Source organism: Lemur catta, chromosome 3 (genome assembly GCF_020740605.2).
Source record: "Lemur catta isolate mLemCat1 chromosome 3, mLemCat1.pri, whole genome shotgun sequence".
NCBI classification, from domain to species: Eukaryota; Metazoa; Chordata; class Mammalia; order Primates; family Lemuridae; genus Lemur; species Lemur catta.
The window spans coordinates 72,777,727-72,804,997 of NC_059130.1; the positions used below are offsets into that span (position 1 = coordinate 72,777,727).

Genomic DNA, 27,271 nt, shown 5'->3' on the forward strand with positions numbered 1-27,271 from the left:
AGGGTGCCCACTGTCACCATTCTGTTCAACATAGTACTGGAAGTCCAAGCCAGAGCAATCAGACGAGAGAAAGAAAGAACAGGCATCTAAATCAGGAAAGAGGAGGTCAAATTATCGCTGTTTGCTGATGATATGATCTTGTATCTAGAAAATCCCAAAGACTTCACCAGAAGACTCCCAGACTTGATAAATAAATTCAGCAAAGTCTCAGTTTACAAAATCAATGTACATAAATTGCATTTCTATATATCAATAGCAATCAAGCTGAGAGTCAAATCAAAGACGCAATACCATTCACAATAGCTACAAAGGAAATAAAATACCTATATACTTAACCAAAGAGGTGAAAGATCTTTACAAGGAGAACTAGGGAACACTGAGGAAAGAAATTGTGGATGACACAAACAAATAGAAAAACATGTCATGCTCACGTATCAGTAGAAACAACATTGTTAAAATGTCCATACTACCCAAAGTGATTTACAGATTCAGTGCAATCCCCATCAAAATACCACCATCATATTTCATAGATCCAGAAAAAATAATTCTGTTTCATTTGGAACCAAAAGAGAGCCCGAATAGCCAAAGCAATCTTAAGCAAAAAGAACAAATCGGAAGCATCATATTACCAAACTTCAAACTATACTACAAGGCTATAAGGTAATCAAAATAGCATGGTATTGGTACAAAAATTGGAGGCAAAGACCAATGGCACAGAACAGGGAATCCAGGTATAAAACCATTTACCTACAGTCAACTGATCTTTGACAAAGCAGACAACAACAGATACTGGGGAAAATAAGCCCTATTCAATAAATAGTGCTGGGAAAATTAGATAGCCACATACAGATGAATAAAACGGGACCTCTATCTCTCACCACTCACAAAAATTAATTCAAGATGGATAAAAAGCTTAAATGTAAGGCACAAAACCATAAAAATTCTAGAAGAAAATGTAGAAAAAACTCTTCTAGGTATCAGCCTAGGCATAGAATTTATGACTAAGACCCCAAAGTCAATTACACCAACAATAAAAATAAATGGGACTTGATTAGATTTAAAACCTTCTGCACAGCAAAGGAAATAATCAACAGAGCAAATAGACAACTTACAGAATGGGAGAAAACATTTGCAAACTATACATTTGATGAAAAGCTAATAGCCAGAATCTACAAAGAACTCAAACAAATCAGAAAGAAAAAAACCAAATAACCCCATTAAAAAGTAGGCAAAAGATATGAACAGAAACTTTTCAAAAGAAGATAGACCAATGGCCAATAAACATATAAAAAAATTCTCAATTTCCCTAATAATCAAGGAAATGCAAATTAAAACCACAATGAGGTATCACCTTACCCCTCTTAGAATGGTTTTTATTAAAAAGTGCAAAAACAACAGATGCTGGCATGGATGCAGAGAGAAAGGAATGCTTATACATTGTTGGTGAGACTGCAAATTAGTACAACCTCTATGGAAAACAGTATGAAGAGTTCTTGAAGAATTAAAAGTAGACCTCCCATTTGATCCAGCAATCCCTCTACTGGATATCTACCCAAAGGAAAAGAAGTCATTTTATCAAAAAGATACCTGCAGTAAAATGTTTATTGCAGCACAATTCACAATTGTAAAGATGTGGAATCAACCCAAGTGCCCATGAATTCATGAGTGGATTAACAAAATGTGGTATATGTATACCAGGGAATACTACTCAGCCATAAAAAGAAATGAATTAATGTCTTTTGCAGCAATTTGGATGGAACTAGAGATCATTATCCTAAGTGAAGTATCTCAAAAATAGAAAAACAAGTGACACATGTACTCTCTGATCATTTGGAACTAATTGATAGGCACACATGGTTACAGAAAGAAGTAAAAAATGTTAGAAATTAAGAAGGAGGGGAAGGAAGGGAGGGGTTAAGATCTACCTAACAGGTACAAGGAACACTATGCAGGTAAGCACACTTAAAGCCCTGACTCAAGCATTATAAAAGCTAGTCATGTAGCAAAAACACTTGTACCTCCTTAATATAAAAAAATGAGTATTAGATCTTTTAGATTCATCCATTTTGATGTGACTGATTGGCCTTCATAGCATAGTATTCCATTGTATGAATATACAATTTATTTATCATTTTCTTTCTAATGAACATTATAGCTTTTCCTAGTTTTTTTTTTTTTTTTGAGACAGAGTCTTGCTCTGTTGCCTGGGCTAGAGTGAGTGCCGTGGCGTCAGCCTAGCTCACAGCAACCTCAAACTCCTGGGCTTAAGCGATCCTACTGCCTCAGCCTCCCCAGTAGCTGGGACTACAGGCATGCGCCACCATGCCCGGCTAATTTTTTCTATACATATATTTTAGTTGGCCAGATAATTTCTTTCTATTTTTAGTAGAGACGGGGTCTCGCTCTTGCTCAGGCTGGTCTCCAACACTTGACCTCGAGCAATCCACCCGCCTCGGCCTCCCAGAGTGCTAGGATTACAGGCGTAAGCCACCGAACCTGGCCTGTTTCTAGTTTTTTGTTTTGCTATTGAAAACATTTTTTCTGTGAATATCTTTGAACATAAATAATGATGTGCATTTACAAGACATTACTTAAGTTGTATCCCTAGAAGTGATATCACTAGATCATAGGAAATGCAAGTTTAGGTTTAATACATGTAGTCAAATTACAAAGTAGTTCCACTCATTTATAATGAAACCATCAATGAATAAGAACTTATTAACCCTTGGTTTTGTTAGCTTTTCTTACTTTTGCCAATTTAGTAAATGTAAAATAGTAAAAAGTATCATTTCCTTGATTAGTTATGAACATAAGTTTATTAGCAATTTGTGTTTCCTCTTCTGAGAAATATATGTTTACTTATTTTGTTCATTTTGCTGGTGGTGCCACACCCACGTCTTCCTGCTTTTATGATTTTAGTGCACACTGGGGCAACTCCTGATCACCAAACTCTTGTTCCCTGTTTGCCACCTCTTGTTCCCTGTTTGAAGGCTTTCTACAGAGGCTGGGCCTGCTCTGTTCATGCACACGGTAGGCCACAACTCTGGGGAATTAATGTCACTCAGGAACAGTCCTCAACTAATGACTATTAGGAATATAAATACCTCAGTTCTCTCTTCCATTGTGTTTGACAACTCTGAGTTAGGTGTCTAACACTGTTTCCCAGAGTTCCCCCGAAGGATTAAGGTCCAGTGGCCCATACTAGTAAACAGCTTGATAATACACCCTCAACAAGTATTCCCTGTGGTCATCTCCTAAATATACTGCTTGTATTCTTTCCTAAACATCTGCTTCTGAGGAATCCAAACTAACCACAATTAATATTTTTGTATTGATTTATAGCAATTCTCTACACATTCTCAGGAGAAAATCCTCACTCAATGTCATCAATAGGTTCTTAGAAAATGTGACTTTAAGGAAAATGAGAACAAAAATACCAATCTTTCTTTTGTCCTAAACGTTGAAACAAACCAGTGTTGAAGGAAATGACATTATTTGAGGACCTGCTGTACATCATTTTGCTTAAAGTCGCAGTTTCCAAGAACCTATCAATGATGTTAATATCAGATTAGTGTACAGACTTACTATACACTAATAGGATATTGGTTATTTTTGCTGCAAATATAGTTTGTTTGTATTTGGGGGCTGAGTTTTTGGATATGGCTTCATAGAAGATGTTTCCATGTTTGGTCTTAAGAGAGAGGATGAATGAAAGCAGAAAAGAAAGAAAGGAGGCAGGAGAAGAATGAGAGTATTTATAATGAAGAGGTAAGAAGACACCTGAGAAGGGTGACAAAGAAAAGACGGTTCTAGAGCAAATACTTCATGTATGAAAATATCAGGAGTTAAGAGTTGAGAATATTAGTAGGGGGGCAGGATTTAGAGGCTTTGAGTGCTCAACTCAAAGGTTTGAACTCAATCTTATGGGATTACAAAAAGATCTATGGTGGATCATTAATTTTCCTTTGTTGTTATGCATTAGAGCTCCCATCTTGATAGTATGACAGTTTTTATGATAATGGCACAGATGTTGAATAGATTTCAATTGAAATTTAACTACTATCTTACTTTGCTGTCTTGTTGGTTCCTATAATCATTCAAAAAAGGCATTATTTGCAACTTTTCAAGAAAGAAGATCAATATGATACATCTAGGAGTAGAAGAATGTTAAAACCATTAATCTAATAATTTATTTTAAAAACATCACTACTAATAAGTAAAAAGGCTTTCAAAATACTAATTTTCTAGTTATAGGGATAGTTTGAATGATTCAGCTTTCCTCAATCCACTATTCCTCATATGTATGTGATAAATGGTATTGTATTATTTCTTTGATCAAAAATATATTTTTAATTGATTTTCTGGCAATGCTTATGCGTTAGAAGAATCTAGCTTATTTCATAGAACACTTGTTCTAGGATTTAAGAATTGACCACATTTTGTAGATTCCAATTGCAAAATTGGACTACTAAAAATAGATTATATGAAAAACAAGCATACAAAGTAAGACAGGTTTTAGCCTGGTTGTAAACAAAGATGTACTGACATTTTATGTTGGACATTTCTTCTTAAAAATGTAGAATATATATATATATATGGAGAGAGAGACAGAAAGAGAGAGAGATGATCTCTCTCTGTCACCCACACTGGAGTGAGTGGCACAATCATAGCTCACTGCAACCTTGAACTCCTGGGCTCAAGGAAACCTTTTGCCTCAGCCTCCTGAGTACCTAGGACTACAGGCACATGCCACTATATCTGGATAATTTTTTTATTTTATTGTACAGGTGGAGTCTTGCTATGTTGTCCAAGCTGAATTCCAACTCCTGCCCTCAAGTGATCCTCCTGCCTCAGCCTCTCAAAATGCTGGGATTCCAAGACTGAGTCACTGTGCCTAGCCAGCATCTATATTTTTTATTTCAATTCACTTCAACATGAATTTATTGAATGGCTACTCTGCACTTAGTTTCAAAATTAATGTCTTCTTCATTTTCCTTATAGGATTCTGTTCATAGATTTAGTAGAATGCTTATACCAATTATGCTTTCTATTATACCAGTATTGGACATTTTCTAGTCATAAGATAAATTATAAATTATTTGAGGATAATGAATTTTTAAAATCTCTTAAACTATCTAGTACTGTACTTTGAAAACAACAGGCAATAAAATTGGATTAGATTATTTGAAAAATACATATATAGTCAATAAGTGCTAAAAATAACTATATTCTTAATTTTATGGTACATTTTGTAGCTTTTAATAGAGTCAGGGACTCCACTTGTCCATTTCACCACTTCCAGAGGAATGTATGGGGAACTGTGGGGAAGAAGATATTTCCTAGAAAGCTAGATACACTTGATGAAGATGATAACCATAGGTTGTCTTTATTTTTCTCCAAACTAGTCAGTAATAGCCAATATTTTACACTAAGTAATGAGTTCCCAATAATGAAATGATTTTACTATCCTAAAATTATGTGGTGGTTTTTCACATTTGACAAATTTATTTAAAAATTGAAAGAATATATGTTTTATAAATTGGTAAATAACTCTATCTATTAAGCAAATACTTTCTTTGTATTAATTTCTTAAATTAAAAGTGATATGTACAAATACACAGAAGAAATAAGACCTACTGTTCTATAGATCAGTAGGGTGACTACAGTTAACATTAATTAATTTCACATTTCAAAATAGAAGAGAATAATTTCAATGTTTCTAGTATAAATAAAAGATAAATATTTAAAGCAATGGAATCCAAATTACCCTGCTTTAATTATATGAATATATCAAATTATCACATGTACTTCAAAAATGTACATCTATTATGTATCAAAAAATTAAATTAAGAAAAACTACAACAAAGGAAAGATAGCAATAAACCCAGACAGACATCCATAGAGTTTGAGCTCATGGGTATTGATGTCAGAAGACCTTGGTTTGAATCACAGTTATTCCAATTATCATCTAGGTGACCTCTGCAAATTACTTAGTATTGTAAGATTTTATTTCCTTATTTATAAAATAATAATACTAATATCACTGCTCAAATTTGCCCCAATGATTAAATAATTTCCTGTCCCATAGTAAGAATCAGTAAACAGGAGAAATTATACTACCTTTTCTTAGCATTGTTTTTATTCTGACCTTTCAAAAAATATTATCTAGAGTACAATTTTAAGTACTTTTATAATTGTGAATTTTCATTATTTGAATAGGCAAATTAAGATTGGCTGCAGACACCCTTGTTTCAACACTTTTCTCATTGTATTTATTTTAGAAGTAAAAACATATTGCATATATCTCACTTCTAATAGAATAGTTAAGCCATAAAAAATTACAAATTGTATATGTTGTGATTAAGAAGCCAATGTAAAAGCTTCTACTCTAACTGGAAAGGTATTTTACATCTAAAGATTTTTATTTATATAGCTTAAAATTATCAAATTAATATAACAATATTAGAGAACATTTGGAAAATAAAGAGAAAAGTTATTCACAATTCCACCTACTTAACACAATCATGATTATAATTTCATGTATTTCTTTCTAATCTCCTATTAATTGTTTTAACATCACTGCAAACTTGTATCATTATTACTCCCTTTAATTTACAATTATCTTTCAAATTTTGCTGTTTACACAGAGTAACTAGATAATATATAATTCAAACTAGGACACTTTTGAGAGTTAAAAGGGAGTTATTATTAAATATGCCACATCAAGAAGAGTAAACAGAGATGATTTGGGCAAACAGAGACATATGGTCATCCTACATATAACTTTCCTATCTACCCAGTAGATGTACTGTAATTTACTAGTAATTTCCTCATTGTTGAACATTAAGAATGTTGCAAAGTTTTCAAAATATATCTTTTAATTTATAACAAATAAAAATGCTTCTTCAGATATGGTAAAATACAGTAAAGGAACTCAGAAATTTACATACTGACTTCATACATTTCTCCATATTTAAGGAGAATAATATTAATTGTATACAAACTCTTATAGAAAATAGAACATTTCCCAACTCATTTTATGAAGCCAGTTTTACCTTGATAGCAAAGTCAGACAAAGAAATTACAAGAGAAAAAACTTCAGACTAATATGCCTCATCAATATAGAAGGGAAAATGCTTAATGAATTCTAGCAAATCAGAGCCATCAATATATAAAAAAGAGTAATACTTCACAACTGAGTAGGGTTTATCCCTGAAATGCAAAGTTGGAATGGCATTCAAAAATCAATGTGTAAGTTATCATATGATCAAACTAAAGAAGAAAAAACCATAAGATCATGTGAATAGATGTTATAAAAAAAAAAACCCAACTTTAACCAAATTCAACATCCATTGATAATAAATAATCTCAGTCAACCAGATATCAAAAGTGTGCCAGACACATTTAAGGTGGCCCTTGTATTCCTTACCTCCTGATGTTCATGCCTTAATATAATCTTCTTTCTTTGAGTGTTGGTAGGACCTGTGACTTGCTACTAATCAATAGAATGTGGCAAATATGATGGGAGTCACTCCCATAACTATACTATTTAGATAACTCCCATCTTGCTGACAGACTCACTCTCACTCAGCTGCTGGCCCTGGAGAAGCAAGCTGCTATATTGTAAACTGCCTTTGGAGAGGATTACATGGCAGAGAACTGCACATAGCCTTTAGGTCTCATGTATAGCCTCCCGCTGACAGCCAGCAAAAAGCTGGGACTCTCATGGCAGTAATATCATCGGGTGCTGGTCAGGCGGGGGGGGGTGGGGGGCGCTGGGGGGGGGTGCGGGGAATAAACCCAAAACTAAATGGAAGCAGAACGCACTGTATGGGGGAGGGACACGCTTGTAGCCCTGGCTTGGGCGGGGCAAATGCATTACATGTAACCAAAATGTTTGTACCCCCATAATACCGTGAAAAAAAAAATGTGACAAAAGAAAAAAAAAGCTGGATTCTCAGCTTTATAACAACAAGGAAATGAACTCTGCAAACAACCTGAGAGAGAGTAAAAATGGATTCTTCACCAGGTGAGTCTCCAGATGAGAATACAGTTTGACTCACATCTTGATTGTAGCTTGGTGAGAACTTTGAAGCAGGGAACCCAGATAAGCCATGTTCAAATTCCTGACTCAAAGATGCTGAGAAATAATAAATATGTGTGGTTTCAAGTTGCCAAGCTTGTGGTAATTTGTTACATAGCATTAGAAAACATACAGATTTTGGTACTTGGAATTGAGGTTTTACTACAATAAATTCCTGAACATGTGAAGTGGCTTTGGAAGCAGGCAGTGGTCACAGACAGGAGAATGTTAAAAAAACATGATAGGTAAAGCCTACATTTCCTTGAAAAGACCATTAGTAGAAATCTAAACTTTGCAGACCATTTTAAGTCCTCCTGCTAGTGAGGACTTAAAATGAAGTGAGTGACAGGGTACTGGAAACTTTCTTAACCTAATAAAGAGCATATCTGAAAAAAAAACAAGTAACAATCACACAATGGTGAAAGTCTAAATGCTTTTTCCCTAAGACTGGGAACAAGACAATGGTATCTGCTTGCACCTCTTCTCTTTAATATATAAAGGAGGTCCTAGCCAGAATAATAAGGCAAGAAAAATAAGTAAATAAATACCATATAGATTAAAAATGATAAACTAAAACTATCTTATTTGCCAGAGATATGATAGCTTATGTAGAAAATCTCCCCAAAATCCACAAAAAGAATCTAGTATAACTAATAAGTTTAGTAAGACTCCAGGATCTATGGTAACTATACAAAAATCAATTGTACTTATATACACTAGTATTAAACAATTGGAATAATAAAAAATCATTTGCAACAGCACAAAAAACATGAACTACTTAGGAATAAAATGAATAAAACATGTAAAATGTGTATGCCAGAATCCATAAAACATTGATAAAAGAAATTCTAAAAGACTTAAATCAGTATAAAACTATATTATGCTCAGGGATAAGAATCCTCAATATTTTTGAGATGTCATTTCTGCCCAAATTGATTTGCAGATTCAATGCAATCCCTACAAAAATTCCAGCAGGCTTTAATATTTTTGTGGAAATTAGCAAGCTGGCTACAAAATTTACGTAGAAGATCAAACAGCATAGACTAGCCCAGACAATTTTGATAGAGAAGAACAAAGTTGAAGGACTCACATTCCATGATTTCATAACTTATTATAAAGCTACAGTAGTAATAAGACAGTATGGAATTGGTGTAAGAACAAGCATATAAGTTAATCTAACAAAACTGAAAATCCAGAAAAGGACCCAAACATATGTGATCAATTGATCTACAACAAAGGTACCTATGTAATTCTATGAAAAATGGATAATTGCTTCAACAAAAGATACTGGAACAATTAGGTAGCCATGTTCAAAAGAAATGAGCCATGACCCTTACACCTTGCAAATATACAAAAATCAACTTTAAATTGATGATAGACGTAAGTGTAAAACCTAAACTATAAAAATTTCAGAGAAAAGCATAAGGGAAAATAATTATGACTACGAATTTAGCAAAGATCTGTTAGATAGGAAACGAGTATAAACCATAAAAATTATTAAATAAGACTTCATTAAAAATAAAAACTTCTATTTGAAGGAACTATTTAGAAAATGAAGAGATAAGCTGTAGAATCGTCTTATCTATTTGTAAGTAAATATTTGCTAGAAGACTTGTATCCAGAATATATAAATTCTTACAATTCAGTAATAAAAAGGCAAGCCAATGAATATGGACAAAATGTTTGAATCTTTACCAAAGAAGAAAAACAGATTGTAAATAAGTACATGGAAAGATGCTAATTAGACATTAGAAATGTAAATTAAATCATAATGAAATATCACATCTACTACACTAGTTAAAATAGAAAAAATAAAAAACTGATAGAACCAAATTCTGACAAAGATGGAGAACAGCTGAAACTCTAATATATTACTGGTAGGAGCACACAATTCAATAGCTGTCTTGGAAAGCAGTTTGGAAGTTTCTTTATTTTTATATATATTTTTTATTTCAGTTTATTATGGGGGTACAAAAGTTCAAGTTATATATATTGCCCATGCCCCCCCACCCCCGAGTCAGAGCTTTAAGCGTATCCATTCCCCAGACAGTGCGCATCGCACTCATCATGTAGGTATACACCCATTCCCTCCCCTTGCCCCCCACCTCTGTCCGATGCCCAGTTGGTGTTATTCCCAAATGTGCACTTAGTTGATGATCAGGGAAACCAATTTGCTGGTGAGTACATGTGGTGCTTATTTTTCCATTCTTGGAAGTTTCTTATAAGGTTAAACATATGCATACCATACTACTTGCAAAACTACTCCTAGGTGTTTACCCAATAGAAATGAAAATATATGCTCACATATACACCTGTGCATAATTTGTACCAGCTTTAATGATAATAGCCCAAAACTGAAAACATTCTAAATGTGTAACAACTTACAGATACACAATTCATGTTATATTTGTTATAACGTTACAATGGAATACTACCTAGCAATAAAGGACAATGATGTACTGATTATTGAAAAAACATGAATAAATCTAAAAATCATTATATTAAGTAAAAGAAGTCAGACAAAAAGTATGATATAATTTATATGTCATTTTGGAAAAAACAAAACTACCGGAGTAGTAATCAGATCATTGGATGACTGGGCTGAGGGAACTTTTTGGGGTGATGCAAATAATCTATATCTCGATTATGGTAATGGCTACATGAATGCATACTTTTTTCAAAATTGATTGAACACCTAAATGTATGAATTTTGTGGCATATAAACTATATTTTAAAAAACCTGACTTTATCCACTCATGAATTGATGGGCATTTGGGTTGTTTCCACATCTTTGCAATTGTGAATTGTGCTGCTATAAACATTCGGGTACAGGTGTCTTTTTTATAGAATGACTTTTGTTCTTCTGGGTAGATGCCCAATAATGGGATTGCTGGATCAAATGGTAGGTCTACTTGAATCTGTGTAAGGTATCTCCATAATGCTTTCAATAGGGGTTGCACTAGTTTGCAGTCCCACCAGCAGTGTATGAGTGTTCCTGTCTCTCTGCATCCACGCCAACATGTATTGTTTTCGGACTTTTTGATAAAGGCCATTCTCACTGGAGTTAAGGGATATCTCATTGTGGTTTTGATTTGCATTTCCCTGATGATCAGAGATGTTGAGCATTTTTTCATATGTTTGTTAGCCATTCTTATATCTTCTTTTGAAAAATTTCTATTCATGTCCTTTGCCCACTTTTTCATAGGGTTGTTTGATTTTTTCTTACTGATTTTCCTGAGTTCTAAATAGATTCTTGTTATCAGTCCTTTATCTGATATGTAGTATGCAAAATTTTTTTCCCATTCTGTAGTCTGTCTGTTTACTCTCGTGACTGTTTCTTTGGCTGTGCAGAAGCTTTTTAATTTGATCAGGTCCCATTTATTTATTTTTGTTGTTGCTGTGATTGCCTTAGGGGTCTTCTTCATAAATTCTTTGCCTAGGCCAATGTCTGTAAGAGTCTTTCCTACATTTTCTTCTAGAATTCTAATAGTTTCACACCTAAGGTTTAAGTCTGTTACCCACCGTGATTTGATTTTTGTGAGAGGTGAAAGCTGTGAGTCCTGCTTCAGTCCTCTAAATGTGGCTATCAAGTTTTCCCAGCACCACTTATTGAATAAGGATTCTTTTCTCCAGAGTATGTTTTTGTCTGCTTTGTCAAAGATTAGATGGCTATATGAGGATGGTTTTATATTTGGATTTTCTGTTCTGTTCCACTGGTCTGTGTTCCTGCACTTGTGCCAATACCAAGCAGTTTTAATAACCACAGCTTTGTAGGATAGTTTGAAGTCTGGCAATATGTATACCATGGAATATTACTCAGCTATAAGAAATAACGGTGATATAGAATCCTTTTTGTTCTCCTGGAGAGAGTTGGAACCCATTCTATTAAGTGAAGTATCTCAAGAATGGAAAAATAAGCGCCACATGTACTCACCAGCAAATTGGTTTCCCTGATCATCACCTAAGTGCACATTTGGGAATAACACCAATTGGGTTTCGGACTGAAGTGGGGAGTGGGGGGAGGAGATGAGTGTATACCTACATGATGAGTGCGATGCGCACTGTCTGGGGAATGGACACGCTTGAAGCTCTGACTCAGGGGGATGGGCGGGACATGGGAAATATATATAACCTGAATTTTTGTACCCCCATGATAAGCTGAAATAAAAAAAAATTCAAAAAACAGAAAACCTGACTTTAAAAATTAATATACTATTTAAATTCACTTTTCTATAGAGTAATTTTTTATGAATTTCCAAATTGTCTAATGTTTATAGTATTATACATTTTTTATAAAATAGGTCACATTTATTTATCTTTTAAAAAGTTACACCTATGAAAGGAATTCAGAGACATATCCGATATAGCTATAGACCTTAAACTTCTTAAATATGTAATTCATCATCTGGCTTCCATTCCCATTTTTACCATTATTCCTAAATAGGATGAGCTATTAGAATTAAAAAATAAGGAATAAAACCATTTATTGTCTATTCTGCATTGTTATAACTCAAGTCAAAGACATGGTTGCAGTTCTGGTGTGAGAGATTAGTAACATCTATTTCATTGAGATGTTGAAAAAATTGCATTTTGGTCCAAGAGTTTTGGAAAAGCTTTTCAGGGCTTGTTTTGTTTTCCTTATTTTTCCCTCCATATTCTACTTTTGAGGTAGAAAAATTTTAACTTTCAAACACACTTCATTGCTTGATGTTCTACATTTTCTACTAAAAGCCTCAAATTATTTCACAAACCATTTAATGTAAAGATCTCCATCTAAACTTCTATTTCATTCTTTTACATTCCATGCCTGGTCTCAACTAGAGCCTCTTCCCATGATCCATAGAGAATCACCTCACTCACTACAACCTCTCCTAAACTCTATTGGTATAAAATTTCCCCTCAACTTCTCTTGAATGCCTTTCCAATGGGCTTCAGTTTCTCCCAGCCTCCTCAACTTCATGTGGACAAAAGACAGAAATTTTTCTCAAATCCTACCGTCAACCTTGTGTAATTAAAATGCCAGTCTTACTCTGAAACTCATTGTCTGCATCTGAATACCACTGATTTGTTTATACTTCTTCAAAATACTACAACTGTCACTAGCCATTCTAAATTTTATTCCCCTTTCCATTGTTAGTGACATTAGCTTCAGGTTCATGACTTATCCAATCCATTTACTTCATGGTTTCTTGACCTACTTGATTCCATAGACCTTTGTCATTACACAATACCCAAAATTCACCAACATGATCCCATGATGAGTCTCGTTTTCCCATGACATTTTTTACTAGCAGATCTTAAACCACATATACCATTTTTCTAATCACAGCATCTTTACCATCCATGTCTTCCATTCTGCTATCCTCACAGGGTTATCGCTTTCCTGTTGCTGCACTCTCTGGTACACAAGTATTCCCTATTTCTGGTCATTCTTAATTCCTTTGAACTACACAGTCAGTTATTTTCATGCACTCATCAAAAACCTAAACTCTTACACTCGCTTGAAGTTCTATCAGGTTCTTCATACTATATTCCCACCATGGCCATAACTAACAGCTCTTCTCTTAGTTTCAACTCTCATCCATGGAATGTTGCCTGAGAATTACTGAGAATTTCTGAGAAGAAAATGACGACATAGTTTACTTCAAAGTAATGGTATCTTGTGCCAATTGGGACTTCATTGCCACTCAGCAAGGCTTTTAATCATGTTTTATCAAACTATTCTGATGTAATTATTTCATTCCTATCATTCTATTAAATGCTACATCAATGTTATATTTAAAGTTCAATTATTTGTGAATTTCATCTATCTTGGTACATTATTTTCCAATGGAAACATACATATAAATAAAATTGAATCACCCATACTCACTTAGAAATGGGATTGACACTGGCTTCAATAATTGTTAAACACTTACAGCACTTTATGTTTTCTGGAAATTCTTGTACACCTAAAATGTGAAAAAAATGAAAGTACATAAAAAGGTTCCAGCAAACATTCTTTGAACTACAGTTCTAATGTTAAAAATAATTATTAAAATTATGAGTCAAAACACAGTGTAAACACCATTTAGGATAATCATTTAAGAAGGAACAATAACTTAATAATATATTAATGTCATATAATATATATATTTTTATAATAAAAGTTGTATGTTAAATAATATTTTATGATAGTAATAGTTGGAAATTGGATATAAAATTGAGGACAATTGTATATTTAGCCTAAGATAGAACTTTGACATTTACTAACCTAAAGAATTAACAATAGCTTCAGCTATTTAGTTATAGTGTCACTGCTGAAAGAGGGAAGAATCAGCAGATATAAAGAAAACAGAAGATAAAATCTTTCTTCCAGAATCATTTTATAAGATTGGGAACACTGAACACATACACATGAAAAAATACTTAAGGACACATCACAAAAAAATAAATATTCCCAAATAAATATGTGTCTCTAACAAATTTTATGGAATTCTTTCTTGTTGGCTGCACAGAATGTAGCTCTGCAAAGTGTGAAGAGATGAGCCTCTCTTCCTTGTGTCCTCCCTGGAGTCTCTGAAGTAGTCTCTGGATTATTGCCTTTGAGAATTGCTCATCTGCTGTCACAGCTGTGCTACTGGCTTTGTGACAGAAAAACATAGATATTTCTATGAAAATGAAAATAAAGAAGCCACAAACCTAATCTATAAATGTGAGGGTCAGAAGAATAGAATATATGAGATAAACTTCAATCAATTGATGATGCAATGTAGTAGGTTCTGCAAAAGTTAGAAAGAAAGACTGAAGCTGTTGCTACATGGTATGTCTGTAGTACCACTTTCTCTCAATATTTGAAACTATTATTAAGGATATAAAAATTTCCATAAAAAACTAATATAGTCTAGTACTTATATCTTACAGTAGAATGAGGAACATTTTTGTGGCAGGATGTAGTTGTACTTTTTGATGTTGGATGCTCAAAAAACAAAAGATTCTACCTTCCAGCCAGGCTCAATGGCTTATGCCTATAATCCAGCACTTTGGAAGGCTGAGATGGGAGCATTGCTTGAGGCCAGGAATTCAAGATCAGCCTGGGCAACATAGTGAGACTCTGTCTTTATAAAACAAAACAATTAGCCAGAGTGGAGGCATGAACCTATAGTCCCAGCTACTTGGGAGGCTTAGGTGAGAGGATTGCTTGAGCCTAGGAGTGTGAGGTCACAGTGAGCTATGATTGTGCCACTGCACACCAGCCTGGGCAACAGAGTGTGACCCTATTTCAAAAAAAAAAAAGGAAAAAGAAAAGAAAAGAAAGAAAGAAAGAAAGAAAGAAAAAGAAAAAGAAACAGTGAAAAGGCAGTCAAATCCAAGACAGGTCATTTATTATCCAATGCAGAATAAAGGTACAAAGAAGAGTATGGGTTGTTTCTCATCCCATTTCTCTCTATGTGAAATTACATTAGAAATTATGTTTTTAGATTAATGGAACAGAATAAAGAACCCAGAAATAAAGCCACATAGTTATAGCCAACCAATCTTTGACAAAGTTGACAAGAACATACACTAGGGAAAGAACACCCTTTTCAGTAAATGGTCCTGGGAAAATTGGATTGCCATATGCACAAGAATGAAACTGGACCCCTATATCTCACCATATACAAAAATCAACTAAAGATAAATTAAAGCCTTGAATGTAAGACTCAAAACTGTAAAAATACTAGGGGAAAAAAAAACAAAGAAAACATTTCTGGACATTGGTCTAGGCAAAGAATTAATTACTAAAAAGCACAGGCAACAAAAATGAAAATAAAAGAATGGGACTTAATTAAACTACAAAGCTTTTGCACAGCAGAAGACATAATCAACAGAGCCAACAGACAGCATGTAGAATGGGAGAAAATATTTGTACACTACACATCCAATGGGGAACCAATATCCAAAATTTACAAGGAACTCAAACAACTCAACAAAAAACCCCATAATTAGCCCTATTAAAAAGTGGGCTAAGGACATGAATAGACATCTTTCAAAAGAAGACATACAAATGGCTAAAAAGCATATGAAACATCACTAATCATCAGAAAAAAGCAAATTAAAACCACAATGAAATATCTTACGCCAATCAGAATGGCTACTATTAAAAAGACAAAAAATAATGGATGTTGATCAGGGTGCAGAGAAAAGGGTGTGGAGAAACTCTTATACACTGTTGGGAGGAACATAAATTAGTGCAACCTCTATGGAAAACAGTATGGAGATTTCTCAAAAAACTAAAAATAGAACTACCATACAATTCATCAATCCCACTTCAGGATATCTACCCAAAGAAAAGAAATCAATATATAAAAAAGATACCTGTACTCATATGTTTATCATAGCACTAATCATAATAGCACATGTATGCAATCAACCTAAATGTCCATCAGTGGAGGATTCTAAAAGGAAATATATTTATACAAAAAAGAATACTATTCACCTGTAAAAATAAATGAAATCATGTACTTTTGCAGAAACATGGATGGAACTGGAGGCCATTATCTTAAGTGAAACAACTCAAACACAGAAAGACAGATAGTGCATGTTCTCACTTATAAGTTGGAGCTAAATAATGTGCACACATAAAAGCAAAGTGTAGAATGAAGGGCAATGGAGACTGGGAGGGGTGGGGATGGGGGGGTTCAATGATGGGAGGTTGCTTGGTGGGTACAATATGTGTCGCTTCAGTGATGTATGCACTAAAGCCCCTTACTTAAACAAAATACAATATATAAATGTAGTACAGTTGTACTTATACCCCATGAATAAGTACCAAAACAATGGAAAAAAAGAAATTATGCCATGTTAAAATGATTGCTGAATTATTTTAACTTCTAAATAAGAAATCAAATAAGTTTGGAAGCTCCATTATTTATGAATTTAGTAAGAAAGACTGATTCTCTTTTTTGGAAGGTCATGAGACCTAGAGCTACTCTCACTAAGTAAATGTTAAAAAATGGCACAATAAGCTAACCTGTGAACCATCCTCAATATTTCCCCTTAGAATTCATGTTTACTTTGGATATCTGTAACCAATAGGAATACAGGCTTCTAATATTCTCTCTTAAGCTTTTTCTGTTCATTCTCCAATCTGAGCTTATTACATGCTGTTGTGCCTGATGCCTTATTCCCCAGGTTGCTGTCTTAAGATGATATTCTGTTAAATTATGTGTAAGCCAAGATATGGAAGCAGAAGTAAATTAAAATATGATTATAATGAAGAGACTATATCTATTTATCTTCTGCTGAAAATAGAATTGCCTACTGTGATGAAAATTGTACTACATTATTTGTCCAAAATGCGTATGATGTTGTTTACAGTTTAAATTTAAAATAATTCAAAGCAGAGTCTATTGACTTAAGGTAGAATCCCAGCTTTATTACTTACCGGCTGGGCAACCCTAGGCAAGTCATTTAAACTCTCAATGTCTTAATTTCCTACTCTGAAAAATGATGGTTATATAAATGGTTTTATCATAGAGTTGTAGTGAGGATTGAAAGAGATGATACAGACAAAGCAATTGGCATAATAATGTCATCTATAATTATTAGAAATAAAAATAGCAGAGGATATTAGTCAACAAAAGAACCAAAATCACATCAAAATGAGCTAACTTTAGGTATAAATTTGTAAAATTTATCTGTTTCTGAGAACACAGGAGAGAGGTAAGAACTAGTGTGCTGAAAGACTATGCCAATATCTAATGAATACAGTAGCTGAGATAAATTCTCTTGCAGATGAGATATAATTGATATATAAATTATACTTTACATATAATAATAGAATACATAAGGGAGGTGTACATACACACACACACACACACACACACACACACACACACACACATTATAATATGTGCACACATGCTGTTGAGGACTCAAAAGTACCAGACATTGTGCTAAAGACACAGACATCAAAAATGAAGTGAAGGTTACTTCACATCATTTTTTTCAAATTTATATTCTAACTTAAAAGAATGATTGGAAGAAAAACTCTATGGGAGAATAAAAAGAAAAATCTGAGGAAATTGTCTAGAAAATATAGTAAAATTAGACCAAAAAACCCAGAAAGATAAAATTAGAATAGTTCAGACATTTTAGTATCTAAATAATAAAATCCCTAAAAAGAGTGAACTGTGAAAACAAAGAATAGAAAATCCTAAAGAAACAATTCAGGAATTTCAAAGACTGAACAGCAAAATAATACAGATTAGCAAAGTTCACCAGTTCAATAAGTACAGGAATAAACAGAAGGGAGAATATACAGATTTTATACAAAGTATCAAGATCTAGATGACATTTAACTTTTCAAAAATATTTGGAATGAGAACATCATGAAGAAATATATACAAATTCTGAAGCAAAATAATTTCCAATTAAAATCTTTTATACCACCAAACTATTATCCACCCAACTATAAAGATGAGGGTAGTATAAAGACATTTTCAGAATGACATCAACAAGATGGTAGAATAAGGGTTTTATACCATCATCTCCCAGTATACTGATTTTGACAACCATCTACAGATGAGAGTATATTTGTGGGAGTCTGGGTATCCTGCAGAGAAATTCCAGTACACCATTGGAGCAAAACATATAAGAATAGATGCATTGAAGAGGGTAAGGAGAATAATTTCACTTTACCCATGTCAACCCTCCCCTAAGGTGGTACAGCTCAATGTTAAAAGGTACCTCTTCAGTCTATGATTCCCCCACAGGAGAAAAAGTGTAGTGAGTGAGTGCCTGGCTTTCCCAGCTGTATGGAACACTGCTCTAAAGGCCCACGCTTTTTCTTGCTCCACCCAGAATACTAAGGGGAATAGCATGGCTGTGTGGGTGGGAGAAGCTGGAAGTAGGGAAGAGAGGTAGAGACTCTCAGCAACCAGAGCTCAAAACTAAACAAAGAATTATATAGCCCACTATTCTCCATTAGAAGGTTCACCCATGAGCTGTGTGGTATGCCTCACCTGAAGACTGCCTCAATTGGCCCATACATGTCCCTAAAACATTACTTTCCTCATCCTTTCCTCTGTAACTAAGGCTAACTTCTTTCATGTGCCTGCCAGATAGCCAGTGCAAGTATTTGCAGATGTTTCGCTGGCATGCACAGCTAGCCATCTTGACTCTGCAGGATTGGGAGAGGGCACATAAACTCAACCATCTCAGGACATTCCCTAAGGGAAACAAGTGGAATACTCAGCACCCACCCTGTCTTTGTGGCATTGAGAGAGGCCAAACAATCTTAAGAAATTCTGCCCAAAAGGAAACACGATAAGTGGAGTGGGGACATCCATAGAAAATGTCTGCAAAAGACTTAGAATTCTTCACCTGACTGACTGGTGAAGATGTTTATCTCCTGAAGCCAGTCAGTAAAGACTGAAGGAAGTGACAACTTCTTCAAATGCAAAGACAATAATACAAGACTTCAAGGAATACAAACAAACAAACAACAACAAAACAAAAAAAAAACAAGGAAACAAGGAAACAAGGAAACATGACACCACCAAAGGAACAATAATTTTCTGGTAACCAACCCCAAAGAAATAAATATCTATTAATTCCTTGACAAAGAATTCAAAATAATTGTTTTAAGGAAGCTTTTTAGTTTTTTTGGTTTTAGTAAGCTATAAAATGGCAGAGATAGACAACTCAATGAAATGAAGAAAACAATCTATGAATAAAACAAGAAGTTGAATGAAGAGATAGAAATTATTTTTTTTAAAACCACCAAAAATTCTGGAGCTGAAGAAATAGTAAATGAAATGGAAAATGCAATAGAGAGCTTCAAGGGCATATTTGATCAAGCAGAAGAAAGAATCTATAAACTTGGAGACAGGCCATTTAAAATTTCCCAGTCAGAGTAGAAAGAAGACAAAATGAAAAGGAATGGGATTTATAAGACACCATCAAGATAAATAAGATAAAGATTATGGAAATCCCAGAATAAGAAGACAGAGAGAGAAAGCACAGAAAACTTATTTAAAGACATAATGGCTGAAAAATTCCCAAATCTTAGAATAGAGATGGACATCCAGGTACCTGAGGCTTACAGATCTCGAAACAGGTTAAACCCAAACTGAAACATAATGATTCAATTGTCAAAAATGAAAGATATAGAATTTTTAAAGCAGCATGAGAAAAGAGACACCAAAATCAAAGGAACCTCACTTAGATTACCATTAGATTTCTTAGTAGAAATCTACTTAGGAGAGAGTAGGATATTTTCAGAGTGCTGAAAAAAATATAAATTTTCAACCAAGAGTATTTTACCAGGAAAATCTGTCATTTTCCTAGACAGACAAGAGCTGAGGAAGTTTATCACAATTAGACCTATCTTACAAGAAATGCAAAAGGGAGTTCTTCAAGCTTAAATGAGAGGATGCTAATTAGTAACATGAAAGCATATAAAAGTCTAAAACAGAATACTTTAATACTGTAATGGTGATGTGTAAATCAATTTTAATTCTAGTATAAAGGTTAAAAGACAAAGTTTATTAAAAATAAATAAAGCTACAATAATGTTAGTGGATACACAATATAAAATGAAGTAAATTGCAACATCAAAAGCTTAAAATATGTGTGTGTGTGTAAAGGCATTAGAGTTTTTATAAGCAAAGTTAAGTTACTATCAGCTAAAAATAGAATGTTATAATTATAAGATTTTTTAAATGTAAGCTATATGATAACCACAAAGTAAAGACCTATAGTAGATACAAAAAATACAAAAAATAGGGGAATCAAGTCACACCACTATAGAAAATCATCAAATCACAAGGAAGACAGTAAGAGAGAAAGAGAAATAAAGGAATTACAAAACAGTCAGAAAAAAATTTAATAGCAAGTCATTACCTATCAATAATTACTTTCAATGTAAATGGACTTAATTTTCCAATCAGAAGACAGAGAGTAGCTGAATGGATAAAATAACCAAGACACAACCATATGGGCCTACAAGACACAGGTAAGGCCAACATTACCTGATACAAAACCAGACAAAAACACTACAAGAAAAGAAAAATCATATGCCAATATTCCTGATGAACACAGATGGAAGAACTTCAACAAAGTACTAGCAAGCCAAATTCAACAGCACATGGTTAAATAGGATCTATCCCTGGGATGCAAAGATGGTTCAACATCTGCAAATCAATAAATCTGATACACCACATTAAGAGAACAAAGGATAAAAATCATATGATCATTTCAATAGATGCAGGAAAAGAGTTAACAAAATCTAACATCCTTTAATAAAACTCTCATCACATTAAGTATCGAACAAAATGTACTTTAACACAACAAAGGACATATATGACAAGCCCACAACAAATATCATACTCAACAGTGAAAAGCTAAGAGCTTTCCTACTAATATCAGGAACAAGACAAGAATGACCACTTTTGCCACTCTTATTCAACATAGTACTGATGTCGTAGCCAAAGAAATTAAGCAAAAGAAGAAATAAAAGTCCTCCAAATCAGAAAGAGAAGTAAGTTGTCCTTGTTTGCAAATTACATGATCTTTTATAGAGAACACCCTAAGGAATCCATCAAAAACTGTTATAATTAATAAGCAAATTCACTAAAGTTCAAGATATAAAATTAACATTTTAAAATCAGTTTTATTTCTATACACTAACAATAAACTATCTGAGAAAGAAATAAACAACCCGCTTACAAAAACATCAAAAAGAATTCAATACTTAAGAATAAATTTTACCAAGGTAAAAGATTTATACACTGAAAACTTCAAAATACTGATGAAAGAAATGGAAGACATAAGTAAGTAGAAAGATATCATGTGTTCATGAAGTAGAGAATTAATATTGTTAAATGTTCATACTGCCCAAATAATTCACAGATTCAATGCAATCCCTATCAAAATCTCAATGACATTTTTCATTGAAATATAAAAAATCTTAAAATTTTTATGGAATCACAAAAGACCCTGAATAGCTAATTTTGAGCAATAAGAACAAGCTAGAGGCCTCACACTTCTTGATTTCAAACTATGTTATAAGGCTATAATAATCCAAACAGTGTAATACTGGTACAAAAACAGACATACAGACCAATGGAACAAAATAGAGAGTCCAGAAATAAATCTACACATAATCAACTAAATTTTTATAAATGTGTCAAAAGTACACAATGGGGAAAAGACAGTCTTTTCAACAAATGGTGCTGGAAAAACTGAATATCTACATGTAGAAGAATGAATTTGTACCTTTTATCTTAGGCCATACATAAAAATCAGCTCAAAATGGATTAAGGACTTAAATGTAAGACCTGAAACTGTAAAACTCCTTGAAGAAAACATAAGAGTAAAGCTCCTTGACATTGAACTTGGTAATGATTTTTTGAATATGACACCAAAAGCACAGGCAACAAATGCAAAAGTAAACAAGTGGGATTAAATAAAATTAAAAAGGTTTCACACAGCAAAACACAATATGTGCAAAGCTTATGTGCATATAATATAAACATAATATATACATATACATGTGTATATGTACCCATATAAATATTTACGTGTGTGTGCATCCACACACACACACACACACACACACAATGAATTATTATTTGACCTTAAAAAAGAAGGAAATCCTGCTATTTGCAACAACATAGATTGACCCAGGATGATATTATGCTATGTGAAATAAACCAGACACAGAAAGATGAATACTGCATCAGATCACTTGCATGGGGAATCTAAAAAAGTCAAACTCATAGAAACAGAGAGTAGAATTGTGGTTACCAGGCTCTAGGGGTGGAGGGAAAGAGGGAGATGTTGGTCAAAGGAAATAAGCTCAGTTATAAGATGAATAAATTCTGGAGATCCAATGTACATCATAGTGATTGTAATTAATAATGCTATATTGTAATCTTGAAAAAAATCAAGTTTTTTAAAATTAAAAAGAAAATGGAAGTTAAATAAGAATGCAAATTAAGTTCTATCTTCCAATTAAACAAAGCCAAATACCAACTCTAAAACAGGGACACTGCCAAAAATGTTTAAAAATCTCTTTCACTGGGACATTCCAGGATTCCCACTAAAATATAAAGATAAAGAATTCCCAGCCGGGCACGGTGGCTCACGCCTGTAATCCTAGCACTCTGGGAGGCCGAGGCCGGTGGATTGCTCGAGGTCAGGAGTTCGAGACCAGCCTGAGCAAGAGTGTGATCCTGTCTCTACCAAAAATAGAAAGAAATGATTTGGACAGCTAAAAATCTATATAGAAAAAATTAGCCGGGCATGGTGGCACATGCCTGTAGTCCCAGCTACTTGGGAGGCTGAGGCAGTAGGATCGCTTAAGCCCAGGAGTTTGAGGTTGCTGTGAGCTAGGCTGACGCCACGGCACTCACTCTAGCCCGGGCAACAAACCGAGACTCTGTCTCAAAAAAAAAAAAGAAAAAAAAATTCCCTTAAAACCATGCTTTTGCATAAAACAGCTTTTGGAGAAGAAATACTGACTGGTTGCAGAAAGGCCAGAATGTGCCTTCTACGGTTTGAATGTTTGTGTCCTCCCCAAATTAATGTGTTGAAATCCTAATGCCCAAGGCGATGGTATTAATTAGGAAGGAAGTGGGGCATTTTGGAGATGGTTAGGCCACAAGGGCAGAGCTCTCACAAATGGGATTCATACCCTTATAGAAGAGACCCCAGAAAGCTGTCTTGCTCCTTCCACCACGTGAGGACACAGCTAGCAGGGGCATGGCAGCTCTCTGGAGCCTTTTTTATGAGGGCACTAGGGGCCTTATACTACCTGAGGTTCTGTCTATGAGGAACAAACCCTAATCCAAATCAGACTCTGCCACTGCCTTGATCCTGGGCTTCCCAGCTTCAGAACTGTGAAAAAATAAATGTTTGTCATTTCTAAGCCACCCGTTTGTAGTATTTTGTTATTTTGAACAGACTGAGACGTAGCCTCTCAGAGTATGTTAATTTCTTGATATTCCCACCAGTACCTAGGTTATAGCTAAGAAAACAATGGAAACTCAGCAAATGCTTGTTAAATTGCATCTAATTGTATTTTAGCATTGATAGCTTGAAGCAACAATCTAAAACACTTTATAAACAAAAAGAAATACTAGATTTTATTCTAGAAGCTACGGATTCTAACTACCTGTTTGAAGATAAAAAAGGTAACTATCTCTTTCCATACAAATACCAAATTTTCAAGAATTTAATGTTCTTTCAAATGCTGAAAAATTTCTAACTCATAAATTTTTGTATAAATCAATACACATGTAATAGTTATGGATAGTGCATATTGAATGCTTATGTCTTCTGAAGTTCACAAATATCATCAGCCCAAATGGTTTACTCTATGATATGGGTCATATGCTGATAAAAGACAAAAATCCTAATGTTATACCTTGTATAAAATAAAAAAGGAAAATATATTTATAAGATTTTAATATTTTCATCTGATATTTTAATTATGATATCGATTTTTATAATTATATTTTTCAATATTGAGAAGGCAAGAAGGTTATCTGTATGTCTAATAAATTGGATTAGACTTAAGAAACAGGAAAAAATCAAGGTTATTACGAAAATGTTACAAGCACTTTATTTCATCCTCTTAATAATAAAATAATTTAATATTCCTATTTAATTAATGAGGAAACTGAAGCTCAGAGGCTAGCCAGGATTTGAAACCAGGCCAAGCTTATTCCAAACACTACCATATTTCACTTATGTTAAATTGCCTCCATCAAATCTAGGATTTAAACTACTTTGGGATATAAGTTTTAGCTATACAAGACTGACAATGTAGCACGTACAACAGAGCACTATAGATTGCATTTGTTGCATACTTACTGTACAGGTCAAATGCAAACAACCCCAGCTTTCTGGAACTCTGAGTTTAACGCATACTCAAGACTGATCATGTAGCATCCTTAAAGGGGCATTGCAAACTGCACTTGTTCTATAATTACCTTTGGTCAAATTTCAGACAGTATCAACTTTTTGGAACTCTGAGTGTAATCATCAGATAATAAAGTCCTTCATTTCTGAATCTGATATACTGATAAGAAGCACTGGAAGCTTAGTTCAGAATATTTGTACTCTTAGTATTTAATCAATAGCTATTAGAAAGAGCAAATAAGAAGAGAGGCCTATTCAAAATTGTCAGGGTGTCAGCATGAAGAAATTGTAACTGATAGTCTCATTATGGAGAGGATGATGGGAAAAACTACCAAGTTGACACCGGAACTCTTCACAGTTAGTATTCTTATTTTGTGTAGAGGCAAAGAGCTACACACACTAAAAAAGATAGTTCAATACTATAAACCATTATGAACTCAAGTCAACATGGATAAGTTAAATTGCATTTATTACACTCATTTTAAGAAGATAATGCAATATGAAACATTTTTGGAATAATGTCCACCCAGAATGATTAAGACAAAATTAAAATTTTGATTTGTAAAAGGATGAACTTTAATTTTATTTTGAAAATTAGTTTGTGTATACACCCGCATATCCCAAGGATATTTGGCAAATGAGGCAATAACCTGCTGGGCAAGAAGTACTGATTAGAGATTCCAGAGAGGCAATCTATTATATACTAGAAAGAAAAAAGCATACAACAATTACGTTAGTAAGTTTAGGAGAACCTGTACAGGTCAGATCTTATGAAGAGAATGAGAAAGAAAAGAAATAAACAAACAAGAAGAGCATACAGACTAGAGTGGTTTACTTTACCTCTAACTACGCAAGTACAGGGCCTCAGGAACTCAGTAGGAATCTCAGCAAGAAGAGTTAAAAGGTCTCCTGCAAGACTCTGCCTATTTTACTGGCATTATAAAGCACAAAGCCAAATGCTGATAAACTTATCAATAAGTAGAGACAGTCATACAACTGATTCAACCTTAGGAACATATTTTGAGAAAATTTTGAGAAGTGGTTATGACCTTGACCAACAATGAATTTACAGAGGAGTGAATCTGACTTAGTCTAAATGAGTTAATTTAAATGACACCTCATTCCCTCTCTCTCCCTCTCTCATTGCTTCAACAACAAGTACATATTGAATCATTATTATGTGAAATGGACTGTTTAATAATTTTGATTCATATTGGACTAATGAATTTTTCCTTCATTATTAATCAGCCACTTTATTGAGCACTCACTATGCCTGCACATTGGTAGGGGCTATTGTGGACTTAGAAACAATGTAAGGTTCAGTCTTGGTTTGAAGGAGTTTATACCGAAGCTGAAAGGGAGCATGGCATGGTACCAGTTCAACTTCATTGTCTCACAATTCTTTTAGGATTTGCTGAGACATAGAAGACAGGTTATTCACTTAGCTCAGAAAAGGCTCTGCTGTGACTCTAGGAAAATTGATCATTCTAGGTCAGCAGTCCCCAACTTTTTGGCTCCAGGGACCCGTTTCAGGGAAGACAATTTTTCCACAGAAGAGAGGGAACCGGGCAGGGAGGTGGGGAGGGGAGGCAGAGCTCAGGTGGTGATTTGAGGCCCTGTTTTCCTAACAGGCCATGGACAGCTACTGGTCTCAGCCGGCGGTTGGTGACTGCAGGTCTAGGTGACAAGAGACCCACACAGACTTCAGAAGGATGAGGGAGTAGTGGCAGTTCCTTTCCTCCTTGTGTTTAGTACTTAACCAGACTGTAAACTCTATCTCCCACGGAGTAAGTGCTGGTAACACACATAGGCATTATTTGTTGATTTTATTTCCTGATGAAAAGGTTAGAAAGAGTTAAAAGTCCTGGCATCAGGCTGAAAGCGTGGCAGGAGAAAGAGATCTGAGTTTTGTTGCCATGATGTCCATTAGGAAACTGAGGAAATGAATCTTCAGTTTATCTTAAAATCATAATTCTGGGCAGAAGCAGATTCTGTAGAAAGGGAAGGTAGTCTTAAAGTGACGGATGTGCTAGTGATGACATTTCAGATAAATAACATATTATCGGTGTTGCAAGTGAGGCATTTAATAGGGCAAAATAATAAGCTCTATTCTAAATAAATGGTCTAATGATTTGCCAAACTCCAAAGAGCACATTTATTGCTTATGGAGAACAAATACATGGTAACATTTCTTCCCAACCCACACAAAACATCCCAAAATAGACTCTCCTAAGAATTTATAATATATACACTACCAGAGTCTCTATTTTTCTCTTAGTAGGCTCAAATGTTTAAAGA

General features: G+C 34.2%; 1 protein-coding gene across 3 annotated transcripts in view; it reads right to left on the minus strand.

Moving 5' to 3' along the window:
• Nucleotides 1–27,271, minus strand: part of LRRC7 (leucine rich repeat containing 7) — a 496,095-nt gene that overhangs the window by 244,564 nt on the left and 224,260 nt on the right. For all 3 annotated transcript variants that reach the window (XM_045547767.1, XM_045547769.1, XM_045547768.1), the window contains exon 5: nt 13,956–14,034. In XM_045547767.1, coding sequence (XP_045403723.1) covers nt 13,956–14,034 — 79 coding nt within the window. The remainder of the gene's footprint in view (nt 1–13,955; nt 14,035–27,271) is intronic.